Genomic DNA, 17,618 nt, shown 5'->3' with positions numbered 1-17,618 from the left:
TTTGTCACGGACTGGGGAGCTGAGCTGTGAGTGCTATTGCGATTGTTCTTTTGGATATAGAAATAAAAGAAGTTTTTAACATAGGAATAAAAGGTAGAGGAAAGAACTACATGTTCATGTAGCCAGAGTGAACGAAGTTTCATGATTCCTTTCTATTTGTGAAGGTTTAGAAATTTTCTAGTATCATTTCTTAGGAACACAAACATTTCCTTTATCGAATAATGCACAGTGTAGATACTTAAATATGGTTTATATTACACATACTTTCCCTTTTTGTTGCGTGGTAAAGAAATTCAACTTTTTAGACCTGTGGAGAGGTATAACACCTGAAAAATGGAAATGTTGTATGTAAATCATATAACTGAAAATAAATGTGTCTTGTTTTACTACTGGTCATTGATCCTGTGACAGCTACCTGTCGTTGGGAAGTGAAAATGTGACAAGTGGAAATATTTTAACCTATTTTGGTTTATAATGAGCAGGTCCAGTGATTTATGTAATAAGGGAGGGTTTGGGATTCACTGTGATTTTTTGTTACAGGTTGTTATAATAATCTACAGCCACACGACCCTTACAGAATATTTTGCATATTTTCAAACTGCTATGAATAATATCAGCAATAGCTTCTAAAGTAATAGTGCTCATAATGAGATCAAAATAATTTTCTTACTAGTAAACGGACACTTTCAAAAAGAACAATTTAAAACTATTAATTTTGCGCTCATAATAACAAAAACGTTTTGATTCCAACACATTTTGTGTCATTTATGCATTATTATCAAGTGTAGGGAACAAATACATTTTTAAGTACTGTGCCTGCAATACTTTGAGCTATATTTTACATTTCTGTTTATGTTTGGACGAACTACTAGCAGCTTTCACCATAGGATCTTCCTTTAAACCAGTAAATACAAAGAAAGAAAATTTACACGAAACAACTAGAAAGAAAGTTTTAGCCTTCTTTGTGTTTTTGTTATACAGATATTTGGCAGAAACAACACACATCTATCGCATTGGCAAGAATAAAACAATGATGGCGAGTGTACAAGTTAAAGGGAGAGTAAACGATGTTCGTGTCTATGCCGAGGAAACAACACGTAAAGGTCAGTAAACAGTCTGTACTGCCGGAACTTTCATGCAAAATGGTGAGTCTAGTGTAGAAATGAAAAGGAGATAACATTTTTCTGTCATGTCTCCTTTCATTTGTCTGTCCTTTATTGACTCACACCTTAAAATTCAATAAAGACTTTTCTACTCATGTACATTTTCTTCACTCACACATTCTCCAGTCAGTTCCTTTATTGTTCCACTACATCCGTCGCTTTATCTCCCAAGTGCGGTCGTAGGGCGCTGGCCAAACACATGGCAACAACAGAACAATTTACACTTCTTCACTCTTACTAGAATGGGTCTAGCGATGTCCCAGGGTGGCAGCCGTGTTCTGTACTAAGTAACTGGTTTTGTGTTCCTTGTAGCAGATTCGTTACATCCTGCTCAGGCACCTGGCTTCAAAGGCCTGTATTCACAGGTGTACATTGGCAGGTATCGTGAGGCATGAGGGGAATCTACTAACTGATGAATTTAACTTGTCAATGGCTTTGAAAAATTTAGATTTTTACATACACGATGCAATGGCACTAACTGATTGTTCTGTTTCACCGAACCATTGTCAGGATTATTGGCAATATCGCTGCTCATCGTGTCAAACTGAAGCTCAGATAACACAGTTGTTGTTATTATTGTTGGTTTTGAGGGAAAGTGTTTCAATTTCACGTTGTGGGTGGTGGGGTGGACATCTTTGGGGGATTAGGGCATGTAGGATATGGGTGTAAGGGGAGGGTTTGTTGTCTTGTGACGCCGAAGGTATTGTCGATTTTGTTTGTGCTCTCTTTTCTGTTAGTGATTAGGTTTGCCGAGTCCGTTTTGTTGTCAGATAAAACAAAGCCGCTTCGTACTGCTAATGTAGCATGTGATACAATTACCTAAACTTTACAGGTATTGCATATTTCCTCTCTTTTGACCAAGATTCTAATTTCTCGAATCACAGGACCAAACGGATGCGGCAACAACAATGGAGGCTGTAGATACATCTGTCTACCAACTCCTGGGAACAGAAGCAAGTGTCTTGCTCCGTTAGACAAGTCACATGGTATGTGTCAGATATCTTGGATTACAAATGTAACGCTAAAGAAACCTTCAGATGCTTTAAAATTATTGCTGACAAATTATTTGTTTGTTCTAAACAAACATTAAACCTCTATCAAGAAAAACAATAGGTCAGTTGCAAATTAAAGAAGGTAAGTAACTATAAATTAATTGGCAGAAGATTAATTTATTTAAAATAAATTGAGGGACATTTCTTTGGTTCTATCAACGTAGCGCCATACAAGTAAACGAATAACAGATAAAGACCTAATTCTTTTTGTACATTAAATAACCATGCCTTGGCGTTCCCGGTAAGTGTGACCTGAGTACAACAAACGATTAGACTACTAATGTAATGAAACAAACAACAAGAAATGACAAATAACTATTGTCTGTAACGTTTATTCTTGCTTTAGCTATTTGTCAATAGTTGTGATTATAGTCACGTGACTAATTCACCTTTCTTAATCTGGAGTTTTATGAACCTCTCCATCCTTATTGTTTGCTTGATTATTCCTCTTTTTGTCTTTTTGTTTTTATCTACATAATTCTTTTGATAATCCCGTCAATCTTTTCGTAACTAATTTTAAAGCTCTGATAGCATGTTCCTTCGTGGCAGTATATAAATAACACTTTTATAGTATTACAAAAAAACCTGTTGGATAAAACATTCACAGTCCAGTCATCTTCTGATTGTCTTGTAAAACATTACTTCAATAGTCTCACCTGTCACTTAATCATTAGCCTTGAGAGCACTGCCAAGAAGACAAAGACTCACGAGAAACCACCACACCTGGGTTAGAGAACCTGGACATAACGGACACGTGACAGTGTGATGTGTACAACAGTTAATACAGGTAAACAAGAAGTCGTCTAATAACAAACCAGACATCGTCACAAGACTGAAATAATACTGGGAATCCCAGTCTCTGGAGAAACAGTTGTCGCACTATGATGTGGTTGGCGGACCTCGTAGAAAGGTGACGAAGGACAATCGGATGTAAACTACGAGTGAAGTGTGTTTGTCACGGCGAGGGTGGCACTACAACACACTCGCACCAGACAAATACGCGTTCCTTCAAAAAAAAAAAAAAAAGCAAAAAAAAAAAAAAAAAGAAATAAATAAACACTCACACACAAACTGATTGCTAGAGGCTGCCCAAACCATGTTATTAAGTTGTCGAATGGCTCAGGACTTTACAAACTACAAGACACATACTAATAAATAATAACTCGCCTCAACACAATACTTTATCGGCGACACACAGCTAATGATACAGACAATGTTTACAATCCGGGGCCTTCCCCGATAAATCTCGACATAATTCAATCTTACAATCCATGAATGTAAATCACACTCCTCACACAGCTCTGGTCGTCAACAAAAAGTTCCAGTTCTATTATCTAGTTTATAATCGCATCAGCGATCGTTGAGTGCTTTATTTACAGTTTCTCGTCCCTCCAAGGGTCCTTCGCACTCCACATGTCTCGCCAACAAGAATCCAGTAAACAAATACACAAATACACAAATACACTCCCCGTTTATCGTCCCTCGTAGGGTAGCTCGCAATCTCCACATGTCCCGCAGACTACAATCCAAGAACACGAACACACACACACTAGAGGTACACACTGGCTCGTGGCCACTTGTCTTTCACTGGTTAACGTGTGAACATCGTGGGTAACGTTTCCTTGCCGTGTTCTACAACATTACAACTGTCATTTACATGCTCAGTTTTCTGGGGTTCTTGCAAAAAATGCAGACAAATTGCAACACAAAGGTAGAAAAATTGCCTGCAGGTTAGGTATCTTGCTAGACCCCTTTTAGGTTTGTTTTCAAGTCTCAATGTAGATTAATACCTCAAAAACTATTTTCGTACGTGTAAGGTCCTCTGTAAATCTCTTGGATGCGCTGTATATCAAGCCCAAGCTTTCTCCATAACAATTGGCATGATTTTGAAAGCGGATGGCAAAAGCTTCAAGAATCGGTCTATGATTTCTGTGTTGAATGAATGTTGTCATTCTTAAGGTCTTTCCTGTAAGAAGGAATAGAAAAGGAATAGAAATCTACAGGCTAGCCATTCACACTAACATACTAAGCAGAACAGTTCAAGCGATGTCCACCTCAGTTACTCTTAACGGATCGTGGTTTATCCGAATTCTAGTGTCCGCAGAAATGGGCGTAAATATGTGTCCCCAGCACTAGTCTCTAACCCACCTTTTATATGGACCGTTAATCCCAACGGCCCCAGTCTTCCCTGCTGCAGCCAGTGTAACTACTGCAACACTCAGATGTCCACCAGCAGTCGCTGAGGCAGCAAAATGTCCGGCGAATAACCTTTACAGCCACTACGCGGCTCCACACACATCAAATGTTTTCACCGCGCTACACCTAACCTTACAACAGGCCTGTGTCTACTGATGGCTAGTACGGCTCAGGATGGAGGTAACTGTCTCCAGGGTACTATCCTCACCCTGTCGCCCAATAGTCCGGAGAGCAAAGACGTTCGCATTGTCCGTCCTTTGACGTTCGCCATTGCGCATGGCCGGATATTAAGACCCACAGACCACCTTCTCATCCAACAACAGCTCGGCGTGGCTTTCCGCAGGGCTGTAAGGTAAGGCTCGAGACGACGAAACAGTATCCAGGTGATGACATAGAGAGTGATAATAACATCGTGTTAGCCATCCGTGAGAATCTCTTAAACACTCCCTAAAATATATGCAGCCAGACTGAGTTTGGTGGACTATGATGTAGACATAATAACTGTAAGCATAAAAGAGGTGCTACTGTCAACATCACAAGAACTTGTAAGGAGTGAAAGAAAGAAACTACCCTCGGTCACGGACGATATTCTAGTTCTCTGTTACCAAGACAGCCTTGAAAGGAGAAAAGATCCAAAAACACCTTTCAAATACAAGAAAGAGATGATTAAGAACAAATTACATGCCATAGAGGAGAGAATGATACAAGATGACAGCACAGAAGCATACCAACTGCTAAGGAATCTCACAGAGGCCTCCATCGCACAGAAAGCAACTGATGGGATGAATATTGCTAACACTTGTTAAACTTCACCAGGTATTCGAGATACATTACAGGTAAAAAATTGTCTGATCAAGTCCATAATAATAATTACAAATAATTTATAAATTTTGCGAAAGTGGAGTAATGAAATACATAATAGAACTAATTAGATTTGGTCAAAAGTAGGATATACTTTTAATTGCAAAACTTGTTAATCAGATAAAGAAATCCGAAATAGAAATGAATTAAAATATTACATTAAGTATAATTTTAATTTAAGGTTTTTTCCTTCGTTTTCTTCTTTCTCGGTTTCGGATGTGGCTCTTAAAATATCTAAATCACCGTTAGTAACAACTTGGATTTAATTTACAGATGCGCAGACACGTTTCAAAGACCAAATAAGAACTTAACTTAAATAACCTTGCTTTGTTCATGTCGATTGCTGCTACAGAATGTTACTTTTCTTTATTTCCAGGATGTGGTGAATATATTGCCCCTAGTGGCTTTATTTCGTCTCCATCATATGATAGACAAGACCTGGAAATCGAGGATTGCATTTACATAATAAAGACAACACCAGGCTATCGCATCACCTTAACATTCCAGACACTTGAAACTGAAGACTGCAGGTTCGACTTTCTGCAGGTTTGTGGTTGGTTTGTTACTTTATCTTAATGATTTTTAAAGATCTTTCAGTTCTACAAACATCTTGTTCAAAAAGAATTTTTGGGAAAGTGCAGGATAAATATTACTTTAATACAACTTCCTTTTAAGTATTTAGTACATCGTATATCTTTTACAACGATGTGTTTAAAGGAAAGTCTGTGTGACCGTCAATTTAGTTTTTTTCTGATATGACAAACAACAATTATGGCCATTAGCAGTTTTCATCATTAATACTTTTTAACTTCATTGAATTTATGCTCACATCCTAAGATCCGGGATGGAAGCTCCGAGCTGTCACCGTCTATGGGTGTCTTCTGTAACACGAGTGTTCCGGACAGAGTGAGGTCCACGTCTAACACCATGTGGATCAGATCCCGGTCTGGCTCACAGTCAGGCACTGGCTTCAATGCAACTTACTCATCAGGTAAACAGTAATTTCTAAATCGCTACCAGTATGTTCTTTTACTTTTTCGTGTCGTGTTCCCCTAATGAGTAAACTTGGCCTGAATAGGTTAACGCAGCGGTTCTCAATCTGTGGGGCGCTTAAAAGGGGGGCGCGAAGGTGGTTATTTTTTTAAAGTTTCTTATACCGGTATTAGTGAAATTAGCTTACATTGCTGGCTAAGGGGGACGTACCTTTGTTCGTCAGGGGGCGTCACAAGCAAAAGGTTGAGAACCGCTGGGTTAAGGACATACAGAACACACAGAAATAATTAGTCGTCCGAAGGAGCTGTACCACTTAACAAAAAAAAAAAAAAAGAAAACAAAAACCAACAAAACACGTGATCAGAATTTTTCCCCTTTTGTGGCCCAAATGTAAATTACTTTTGCCCTCTTTCACTCTTTCTAATTTGTTTTGATTAAAAATACCCTGATGAACTAGTGTGACCGTATTCAAGATATGACAACACTTGCACGGCGATATACTTTTCATAATATGCCAAACTCTTCTGACAAACTAATTAGTCAAATGACATTATGTGTTATCCACTGCACTTGAACTCTCATAAGAAATGCGATTATTCCACTCACCCCTATAAAAGTGGGAGGTTGGCTCTCATTCGTTCGCATGACCTTCACGCTCTCTCAGTCGTCTCCACTAGAGTATACATCACCACCAACGACAACGCCGGCTATTCAAGACAGCATGTCTGCCTTTCCAATAAAAAGGCAGCAATAAAAACTACTTTTAAACGAGAAGAAACAACAAAAGTAATTTTATCTAAAATATCTCATAACTGAAGCATTCTTCTTAGAAAAAAAGCATCATGATCAAGAATACAGAATAATATTATATAGGAGATCAGCCTCTCTGACTGTGTTTACGGGCTCTATACAGACATCTCATTAAAAGCCTGGCAGAAACCAGGAAATAAACAGGAAAATGCAAAGCAGATGTCGTGTGAGGTAGTAAAGCACTAAACTCATCAAAATCTCCCAGAAAAAATAGAAAAAAGTAAATAATCTCATCCTCTAAGTCTCTCTGTTCTTTTCTGTGTGTCTCTCCAAAATGTTAACTGCTGAAATGTAAGCTTAATCTGTTTACAAAACCCTCAGTTAACACTAACATATCTCGAGGTTTTTTGTAACTTGTTAAGCTGATCAAAGCTGACAGGTTTCTAAATATTGTACTTGCTTCCTCTACGGTCCATTGGGTCTATGCAGACAACACCGTCGCTGAACACAACAAGAAATATCGACAGGCGAAACAATCCAAAAGATAATTCGTCTTCCTTGTCCTTCCTTCTGCTACTTTTTCCTAGTTTTCCATCTCTTCTTCTTTCTCTGATCTCTTTTTTCAGCTGCCTTTATTCTTTGTTATATTTCCTTGTATTTATGTTTATGTCTTATACTCTTTTTCGTTAATAGAAGAAGCTAAATCGTCTGTAAGACTTTAAACACGTGCTCGTTATATTAATATCAAACATTACTCTTGTTATAGTTAGAATACTGTAATAAACTTCATCTTGTCCACAGCAATCATTCCACAGAAGTTTCTCCTTGTCACTGACTATTTTAACGGCATCCACCGCATCGACATCGACACGGGAAGTAATGTTACAATCCGTCCCAGTGGTCTACAGAACCCAATTGGTATTGACTACGATCCAGTAGACGGTCGTGTCTATTGGTCAAATGCACTGGAGAAGACCATTCGATCCGCTAACCTTGATGGCAGCGATTCCCGGCTGGTCCGCAGCATTAGTCAAGGTAAAGTAGCTTACGTGCAGCCTGGTTTTATGCTTTAGACTTGTTCGAAAATTGTTAAAACCATTTGAATAATAATAAGATTTTATATCACTTATTTTTCTACTAATTATAAGACTTTGTTGGAGACGACACTCAAGTCACAGACAACACACTGCGTCCCACACGTGTTCTTTCTGACAACAGATTACAAAGACCTGTAGGTGGGCTTACAATTCTATATTATTCTGGAGCTTGTGTTGATTTTAGAGGAGGGCAGTATATTTCACCTAACTCTTTTCTTGAATTAAAAGAATATCTTAAGTGACTCCTACACCTTTGACTCAGATTGTAAGTCTTTCACCCATTTTCAACTTTTCTCTCGAGACTGTCAGTAAGCTCTGTCTCATTAGGTCTACCTCTGTTTCATGCCATGTGCCCATGTCTTATATCTTAAACAATATATTTACACAATAATTCGCATATATACAAAATAAAACATTTGTATCTAGATTTATAATATTAAGAAATTATTTTTAAAGAAGGTAAATGGAAATGTGTCGATGGTTATCTCCCTTAACAGTCTCTTTCTGCATATGGTGGAGTATGTTGAAAAGCTGATGAAAGATTTTGTGTACATGTACATGTAAAAGTACATTTTTTATGTGTCTGTGTTGTTTGATGTGGTAGTATTTCATGTTTTTATGCATTCTATAATCAAAGGCAATTTCAAAAATGCAATAAAAACTGAAAAAAATTACACCTTACTCAAATCAATGTATGTAAATGACTACAAAACATAACTAGCATACAATTGTCATAAGAGAATCTCAACAATTCCCAGTACTGGTCAAGGTCAAGTAATTTACACACACCGTGGTCTTATATAGATATTAATTTATATTTTGGTTCTACAAATTTGTGTTGTTGGTTCAGTGGCAAAACTTCTCTAAGGAATTTAAGTTAGTGTGATATTATCATAAATACTCATTTGTTAACTGTCTTTAAGGAGGTGAGCTATGGGGCCTTTCTTTGGACTCTGTGTCGAGACTACTATTCTACGCCGACACTGGCAACAAGGTCATCGGAATGATATCACTGGACAACAACAGTCATCATATTGTCGTCGATTCAGACATTGGTCAGCCTATAGACATCGAACTGGACAAACACAATGGGTGACTATAATTACATTTGTAAATAATAATAAACACATTGAAATCCTTATATGCTTAGGACCCTAGAAAAGAGTTGGAAGGAGCTACTAAAAGAGGATATTCAGGTAAGAATGAAAATAAATAAAAGTAAATGAAAATTAAAAAGAAATATAAAAATCTTTGTGTCGCATAATGATAGCGCAACTGAAAAACATTGAGTAGTTTTTCAAACAGGCGAGATATAAATTTATTTGAAATCGCTCTCCAATTATTTACACAAACAACAGTGTGATGTACTGGAGTGACTACATCAGGAGTAAAATAGAGAGGTGTAACTATGACGGCTCGGACCGTCAGACACTCATTTTCGCATCTTCACATCTGAAACGTCCTACTGGTCTTGCTTTGGACACAGAAGGTAAGAACTTATCGCTTATTTTTTTTTGTGAACTTACTAAGATTTGTTCTTACTTTTATTATTATAATTATTTGGTTTTTCTTACCTGCTTAAACAACTTATTTACTTGTAGAAAGTAGGCTTATCTTTTTTAAGCTTGTGTATTGATGATATGTTGTTGTCTGCTTGTACCTCATCTTTCTTTACTTTGCATAAAATGATTCGTAAGTGTAAATATTCGTGTCTTTCCGTTCGTGATATCTTTGATACGTGTGTTTGTGTTTATACGTATGTTTGTGATGAATGAATGCATAAATGAATGTGTGAACGGGTGGATCAATGGGTACATACGTGAAGGGAGGAGACTTTACTGGGCAGATACAGACACACACCTGATAGGATGGACGGATGTGGACAGCAAACGTTCTGAAGTTTATTTTAACCAGATAGGCTCATATTTTGTGGGCCTGGATATCTACCACAATGAGTTGTTTGTCACGGACTGGGGAGCTGAAAAGTAAGCTGTTATCGCTTTTCTTTACCTGACAGCGACAAATATATTTTTACAATGACCAACTTTATTTGCCCCACTGTGCACTTTAAACGTGGAAAGCTGCTCTTGTCATAAACGTAAATTAGAAATAAAAGTTTAAAAGTTCATTGCAAGGTTCAGCGTTGAAAAGATGTCAACAGCGAAAAATATGAGCAAATGAAAAAGAAAACGTTATTAGCAAGTGACAGGTATATATATATTAACAAACAAACTTACATCAAGACTATTCAAGAACTGTATGTGCACACCTACATCACACACACAGACACACATACACCACTAATAATTCATCTGAAGTTGAGCAGCTGGACTGTAGATGTGGATTAATAAGTAGATTATACATTTCGCTTTACCTACCTAAAGACTGTTCACTAATACTTGTATTTCGCAATTTTGTTGAGTGGTAGCCAGATGCCTGCTACTTTCGTAGTTCTGTGTCTACGATACTTTGTGTTATATTTTGTATTTCTGTTTGTGTTTGTGCTAACTACTACCAGGCATCTGTCACTAACAACACACATCTATCGCATTGGCAAGAACGGAACAATGAGAGCCTCTGTACAAGTTAATGGCAGAGTAAGCGATGTTCGTGTCTATGCCGAAGAGAGTATACATAAAGGTTAGTAAACATTTTTTACTAGCCAGAAATTTAAAGCAAGAAGGTGAGTCTAATGTAGAAATGCAGAGTATATTATATTTTTCTCTAATCTTTCCTTCATTTGTCTGTGTTTATCTGTTTTGTTTAGACACACCCCTTGGGCATGTATTGAGCGGTGATGAGAGGGTTAACTGCTTCACATTCTTCATTGAGTTGTTTTATTGTCCACTACAGCCACCCTTCCTCTATTAAAGGTCTTAGAGTGGTGGTGAGACAACACATGACAACACATGACAACACCAGACCAGTCCACTATCTTTACTGTAGCCAGAAGCGGTTCCAAATGTCCCAGGGTGTCAACCATGTTCTGTACTAAGTGATTGGTTTTGTATTCCCTGTAGCAAATTCATATCCTCCTCTTAAGCCACTTGAACTTCAAAGGCCTGTATGTACCGGTTCACACTGGCAGGTTTAGACACATTAGTACAGCAAGATGTGAACTTACCATAACTTGTACAACATGTGTTTGGCATTACCACCTAATAACTTGTCAAATGTATGAAAATTAGATTTTTGAATACACGATTCTTTCAATGGCATTTACTGAATTTGCTGCTTTTCAAACCCCTTGTCCACCCTGTTACTGTTGTGATTATGACAGAATGTACCCGGTGCTGGTGTCATGGTCTAAAATTGCGGCTCCTGAGTCGTTAACGTTCTCCAGCTACTTTCTGCTGTTGTAAATCTCCACTTTGTGTGTGCCTTCGGTGTTAACATGACCTGTTCTTGTTAGTAATGGTCTCTATTTCCATAAAATGCAATGTCATAAAATGATTTAATAAAACTCTTACCCTAACTTCCACTCTGCTTGCACTGGAATCCCACTTGAAATGTCCTGATGCCTTTACCTAACCTCTATCTTTGTTTAAAGAACAGAAGTGTTTTAAATTTAATTGACAACAGATTATTTGTGTAAAAGTAACTAGAGAACTTTTTTGGTCTTTGCGCTTTCAGCTAAAAATGTCATTATTACAACAAGAGATCGTATCACAAACAATAAGACAGATAATATATGGAATCAAACCACAAGAAATGACAAACTATTGTTCTTCATATTTTTTCTTTATTTACCCTTGTTGTTAATAGTTGTGATTATTGTCAGTTGAGTAGTTCGCCTGCTCTTCTTCTGCAGATTCATGACACTCTCCATCATTTTCTTTGTTTTCTGATTCCACTGTGTCTTCCATGTTTGTGTTTTATTCCTTGTCTGCCTAGTTTATCCTTTGTCCATCGTATTCTCTCCATGTCTCCCTGTTGTAAGCACTGACAGCATGTCGCTTCTTGATCGTTATTATGCGCTTAATAAAGGATTCATTTATTATATAATAGAAAACATATACTTTATATAGAATTGCTCAACTAGGGAAGCTGTCTTTTCTAGGTGTCTTGTCAGATGTTACCTCCACCACCTCACCTGTCACGTAGTCACTTACCTGGGAGCACTGGTGATAATCTTATGTTGACTCTCTTGTACTCTGTCAGGGGTACATTTATGTATGTTGCAGCAACCCTGGTTTTTAAATCAAAACGTTTACCTTGGCCCCAGGGAACCGGTCCCGTGGGCGATAACTACCCTGAACTCCTGTTACCCTCGTCGACATAAACGACAGGAGAACTATACATACCATAATCACACGTTGATCAGAGGTTTTACTACACGGCTCACGAACCCTATACAATGCTGTTCCCCGAATTCAAAACTCTTGTGATTCGGAAAAACTGCTACTTTAGCACGAGACATGCAGACTTTCAACTTCCGAATAACCCAAACTGCGTACTTTGCCAGCGGATAATTAATTAGCGAGTGGGTCAAAAAAAAGACAGCTGAAATTTACAGATTAGATTTATATCACCTATATCTTCCGATATCTGAAACAATAGGCAAACGATTGAGGTTTGTCTTTAAGTTCCGGTCTTGAAGTACAAGTAAAGTCGGGTTAAAGAGGATGGAATCACTTCGACGGCTGACCAGCTGCTCCGTCCTCTGAATGTCATGCCGAGAAGTGAGCTGCTAGGACAGGTCCTCGTTTCTGTATTTTGTTTCTCACAGCGCACAGACACACACAACAAAGGATGCTATTGGTCTCTCACCTCACATCCCATCATCAAGCATTCAACACTGTCAAGAGAAATTTCACTCTACTGACCCTCTAGCCACTGTACAAGTGGCGAGGTGGACAGGTAAATCCTCTCTCAATCAACCTGGTGTTGGACCCTGAGGTGTTCCTGTCTTCTGATTGATGCTCTGCAGTCGGCTGGTCTCTCTTGGCGAATATATCTAATCCTATTAAGGTTGTCTCCCCTAACACCCCTACATTTCTACCCCACACACCTCTACGCTAGTACATAGTCCCCCCCCCACTTTCTTGTATAAGGGGTGTATAGATACAGACGTACTCTGGAAATAAAGTTTAAAAATAGTATAAAAATATACTTACGCTATAAAAAAGAACAAAATGATTTCATCGATTTCATTCAACCCTAATACTAGTAGTTTTATTTTGAATGTATTAACAATCTGTAAACATAAATTACCACTTGTCACGTGTCGTAACCTTTGGACTCTCTCCGATGCACACTCACAAGCACACTTGCACTCTACACATACAGTAAATTATTGGTAAATATGATATCAAAGTACGAAAGATCAAAGCTTCACCATCTATCTCGAAAATGTATGTTATACAATCAGGATTGTCAGATCCTTCTGTGTACGTTTATCTTTGACGTTTGTATGTCACAACAAACAAAAGTTTTTCGTGTCTAATCTAGAAATTGGTCAAACAAACTTCATCTTTAAACAACTGATATTTTTATGTTGCCAACCTTTAGTTCTATTTGTATTTGAAACTGTCAGCAAAATATTTATATTTTCAGCATTTACCTCACCAACACCAACAAGCGAAGAAACAACAAGAAGTGAAAGTACAGGTAGTATTGAAAGTTTCAGCTTTGTTAAATCTCAGTCATTTGTAATTAGGTCACATGTACTGATTTGCCTGACTCAAAATGTCCTTGTGTATGTAGTAATGGAGATATATGTTCCTATAACATCACACCTCTCTCTGTATGCTTTAGTGTTAGGCGTTGCAAGGACAGTGATGAGACTGTCGATAAAAGATGAAAAGAATCGAGTTGCACAGGAAACAGAGTAAAGCCTACTTTCCGTGTGAAGTAAGGTGTTGTACTAGTATATCATCAGGAGAGTCAGATCCTTCTGTGTAGTTGATATTTGATATTTGTATCTCATAACTGACTGATGTGAAAATCTTATTTCGTAAGCTACAACAACCTACAACCGTTATTTCTATTTTCAGCATCTACCCCACCAGCACCAACAAGCGATCACACAATAAGAAGTGAAAGTACAGGTAGTGTTAAAATATTCACTTTTGTCCCATTTACTTGTGTTTAGCTCCAACATTTTAAATAAAAAAAAGCATTTCGGAGACATTTTATTTAACATTTTTACTAACACTCAATAGTATTTGATATCAATCTTTTACTAATTGTATAATATCAGCTTTTAGACCCACACAGTGCTTTATCAAAAAGATTGTTTTAAAAATGTATGTACCACCAAAAGTGGACTGTGTACTATACGCCACAACTTTTGTCCCCGGCTTTAAACCCTGTTGCTTAAACAACCATGGGATGTGTTTGCGGGGTTTTTTCATTTTTCAGATTCTGATGGATTTTTCAATGAGCTCCATGTTAAACACTTCTCAGGGTTACAATGTTCACTGCTCACATATTATAATCAAAGCCGAGCATAATTGAATCATTAAGATTAGTGTCTCAAACACACACCCTGTTCATGCCACAAGCGAGACAAAATGATTTCCATGCAGCTTTCAAGTTGTAGAAATTTGTGGTTTATAAGCCAGTCTCTCTGTAGGAGGGAGGACAGAATGAGGAGTCTGATGAGGAGCCAAGGTTTGGGGCAGGAGTGTGGACAGACAAGATTTCAGTAAAGTAGTGGGGAGGGGAAGGAGGAGCTTCAAAGAATCCATAGCATGGGGTGAAGAGCTTGTAGTGTATTGTAACTGTAACTGCTAGACAGTGAAGAGAAGAAAGAAGTTGCAGTAGTCTAGTTTAGACAGAGCAAATGTGTAGATGAGAATTTTGGTGGTGAGATGGACAGAGTATGGCGAATGGAGCTGATCATCTGGAGCTCATAGTATGCAGAACGACAGATGTGAGAAACATGTTCATCAAGCAAACATTATATAACCTAAGTTACGTGTTGAAGTAACAAAAACGAAATGAATTAGAGAATTAAAAACAAATTGTAGTGGGTGGGGCTTATATACAGGTGCGCTCATTACACCGAAATTTGTGTGTGCGTGTGTGTGTTTTATAGCGGAAGAGGAAATATATCATAAACAAGTTGTTATTGCTCTTATTACTTTTATTACATTTTGGTAGAAACAGACTCTGATGGTTTGAAGACTCTAAACAAGATTTTGGTCGGCGTCATCGCTGCTTTGGTAGTAACTGCTGGTATCGCCATTCTCATCGTTTTCATCAAAAAAAGGAAATGTAAGTAAACATCAGCAAATATTACTTATATAAACATGACAAAAATGCACCAAAATAACAAATAGATTAAAACATTCATTACTTTGAATACACTTTAAACATGAAAAACATAATATTTACAAGTACGACTCATATCATAAATAATCTCTAAGTTTACAGTTTTCTGTGAGAAGGAAATTCCTCGGACACCGTCGGTTGGTTGTTGCGGCCAGAGGGCAAAGGTTACACACCGTCACACAATGTTTCTCTGTCGCTATAGCAACGCTCGATGAAAACAGAGAAAATTTGCTGATTATTTGTTCTAGCACAGTGAGAACTGTTCTCTGAAAACGTGAAGAACGAGAACATTCTCGTGTCTTTTGTGTACAAAGACTTTTATCTCGTCGTTACAAAGGTAAGAAAATAAATTTGTTTAATATCAGTCTCATGGTTTGTAAGACTTCGTTCCCACGTAACATAAACATGAAAACTTGAAGGTCTGTAATTTTCATAATTTTCTGTAATGTGCAATGGATCTACCATTTTTGAATCATGGCCATTTTTGTAGTTTTTTAGAAAACTAATTTCACTCTTTTTCTCTTTTGATCACATTTGTTTGAAGATAAAACATGAAGCACTTCAAGTAGTCTGCTTGGTGTTAGGAACGTTTTCGGCCTTTATACATCCACCTATCAGTCTGTCTTTATTCTCGGCTGTAATAACTGTTGCTACTGATAACATTACTAGGAGGGAGATAGTAGAGTGAGTGTATTAATTGTATGGGTGTGGGGGAAGTGGCTCTGTTGTTTAGTTTATTGCTTGTGAGCTCTAAACAAACAAAGATTTATGTATCTTCTGTAAACAAGAAATATGTCCTTTATTGTTATAATCTTGCCTTTTATTCAAACAGATCAGCAAGTAAACGGCTAGACACACATCAACAAACATAAAAGACAGTTTTTTTTCTCATGAAGCAAGCAAAAGCTCAACTGGTCCAGAGAAAAAACACTTTTAGCAAATAACTGGTGGTGTGTCTTTTTTTCTTATGACTTAATAGAGATTCGGCAAGCTATTATTTTTACCAAATCAGGATGAGTCAACCCCTTCTATTCACAACATACATGCCTATAAGATCACCATACAATAACAGAGGTACGTGTACACGTGGGTCATACATACGCCTACCCAATAGATGGTTTCAGCTCTCTTATTGGCTGTCATAATGTGAACGTACGTGTACATGCTCAGTCCTTTTGTCTGTATTGCAGACCTCATGTGTACATGCTCAGCCCTGTTGTCTGTATTGTTGACCTCCATCATGATGATGTCAGTAGCTGAGCCAAGGCTAGCGGGATGCGGGACTTTTAGCAAATAGAGTTGCGGGCCTTTAGAAGCCGACACAACATCCGTAGCATCCGTACATCTCGTACCCCACTCCCCACCTCCTATCCCCGGCTCCCCCGCTCTGTCAGTAAGTTTCTGTCTCGCCAGTGAAGGTGACGGTTATTGTGATGTTTGTTTACAGGAAGGACTCCGCCGCATAGACAGGAGCCCGTTACAAGGCCTCCATACATCCACCGATCACCCTGTCTTTACTCTCGGTGGCTGGGATAACTGTTGTCACTGAAAATCTTTGCTAGGAGGATGATTTAAGAATAACTGAAGTAATTGTATCGGCGTGTGGGATGCCACTGTTGTTTATTGCTTGTGAGATCAGAAGAAAGATTTTTATATTTGTTGTAAACAATAATGGACAATATATATTGTTTTGTATTACGATGAGCAGGTCTTTTATTCAATCTATAATATGTAACCTGCTTGTCTGTTACAAACCAGCAAACCTAGCAGACCACCATCAGCCAGTCAGCCAGTCGTGTTGACTGATAAAATCAACATGAGACGACGAAAAAATTAAAGTGTTTGGTGGTATGGGGCCTTTCTGTGGACTCTGTGTCGAGGCTACTATTCTACGCTGACGACAGCAACAGTGTCATCGGAATGATATCACTGGACACCAACAGTCATCATATTGTCGTCGATTCCAACATTGGGCTGCCTATAGACATTGATCTGAACAATTGGTGACTATAATAAGATTGGTAAATAATTATAAACACATTATGCTCCTTACCTTTATTACTTTTACAATTCTGGCAAATAATATAACAGTTAATGTTAGAGATTTTATTTATGAAATGTACACAGATGAGTTATTTGCAGGCTAATAATGATACACTTGATACATCTTAATAACATGGAAGAACAAAAAAGAGAGTGTGTAAGGAACGAGAATAAAAAAATAGAAG

At 37.8% G+C, this 17,618-nt stretch overlaps 1 protein-coding gene across 1 annotated transcript in view; it reads left to right on the top strand.

The window, feature by feature from the left end:
- Positions 1-17,618, top strand: part of LOC112556887 (low-density lipoprotein receptor-related protein 4-like) — a 98,763-nt gene that overhangs the window by 80,780 nt on the left and 365 nt on the right. The window contains exons 11-21 of the mRNA XM_025226311.1: positions 5,649-5,818; positions 6,110-6,263; positions 7,817-8,050; positions 9,036-9,204; positions 9,471-9,601; positions 9,959-10,097; positions 10,631-10,752; positions 13,669-13,722; positions 14,109-14,162; positions 15,220-16,464; positions 16,838-17,411. Of these exons, the coding sequence (XP_025082096.1) occupies positions 5,649-5,818; positions 6,110-6,263; positions 7,817-8,050; positions 9,036-9,204; positions 9,471-9,601; positions 9,959-10,097; positions 10,631-10,752; positions 13,669-13,722; positions 14,109-14,162; positions 15,220-15,341 (1,349 nt within the window). The 3' untranslated portion in view covers positions 15,342-16,464; positions 16,838-17,411. The remainder of the gene's footprint in view (positions 1-5,648; positions 5,819-6,109; positions 6,264-7,816; positions 8,051-9,035; positions 9,205-9,470; positions 9,602-9,958; positions 10,098-10,630; positions 10,753-13,668; positions 13,723-14,108; positions 14,163-15,219; positions 16,465-16,837; positions 17,412-17,618) is intronic.

The sequence above is a fragment of the Pomacea canaliculata genome, linkage group LG2 (assembly GCF_003073045.1).
Source record: "Pomacea canaliculata isolate SZHN2017 linkage group LG2, ASM307304v1, whole genome shotgun sequence".
Classification (NCBI taxonomy): Eukaryota; Metazoa; Mollusca; class Gastropoda; order Architaenioglossa; family Ampullariidae; genus Pomacea; species Pomacea canaliculata.
This window is presented reverse-complemented; position numbering and strand designations above follow the sequence as displayed.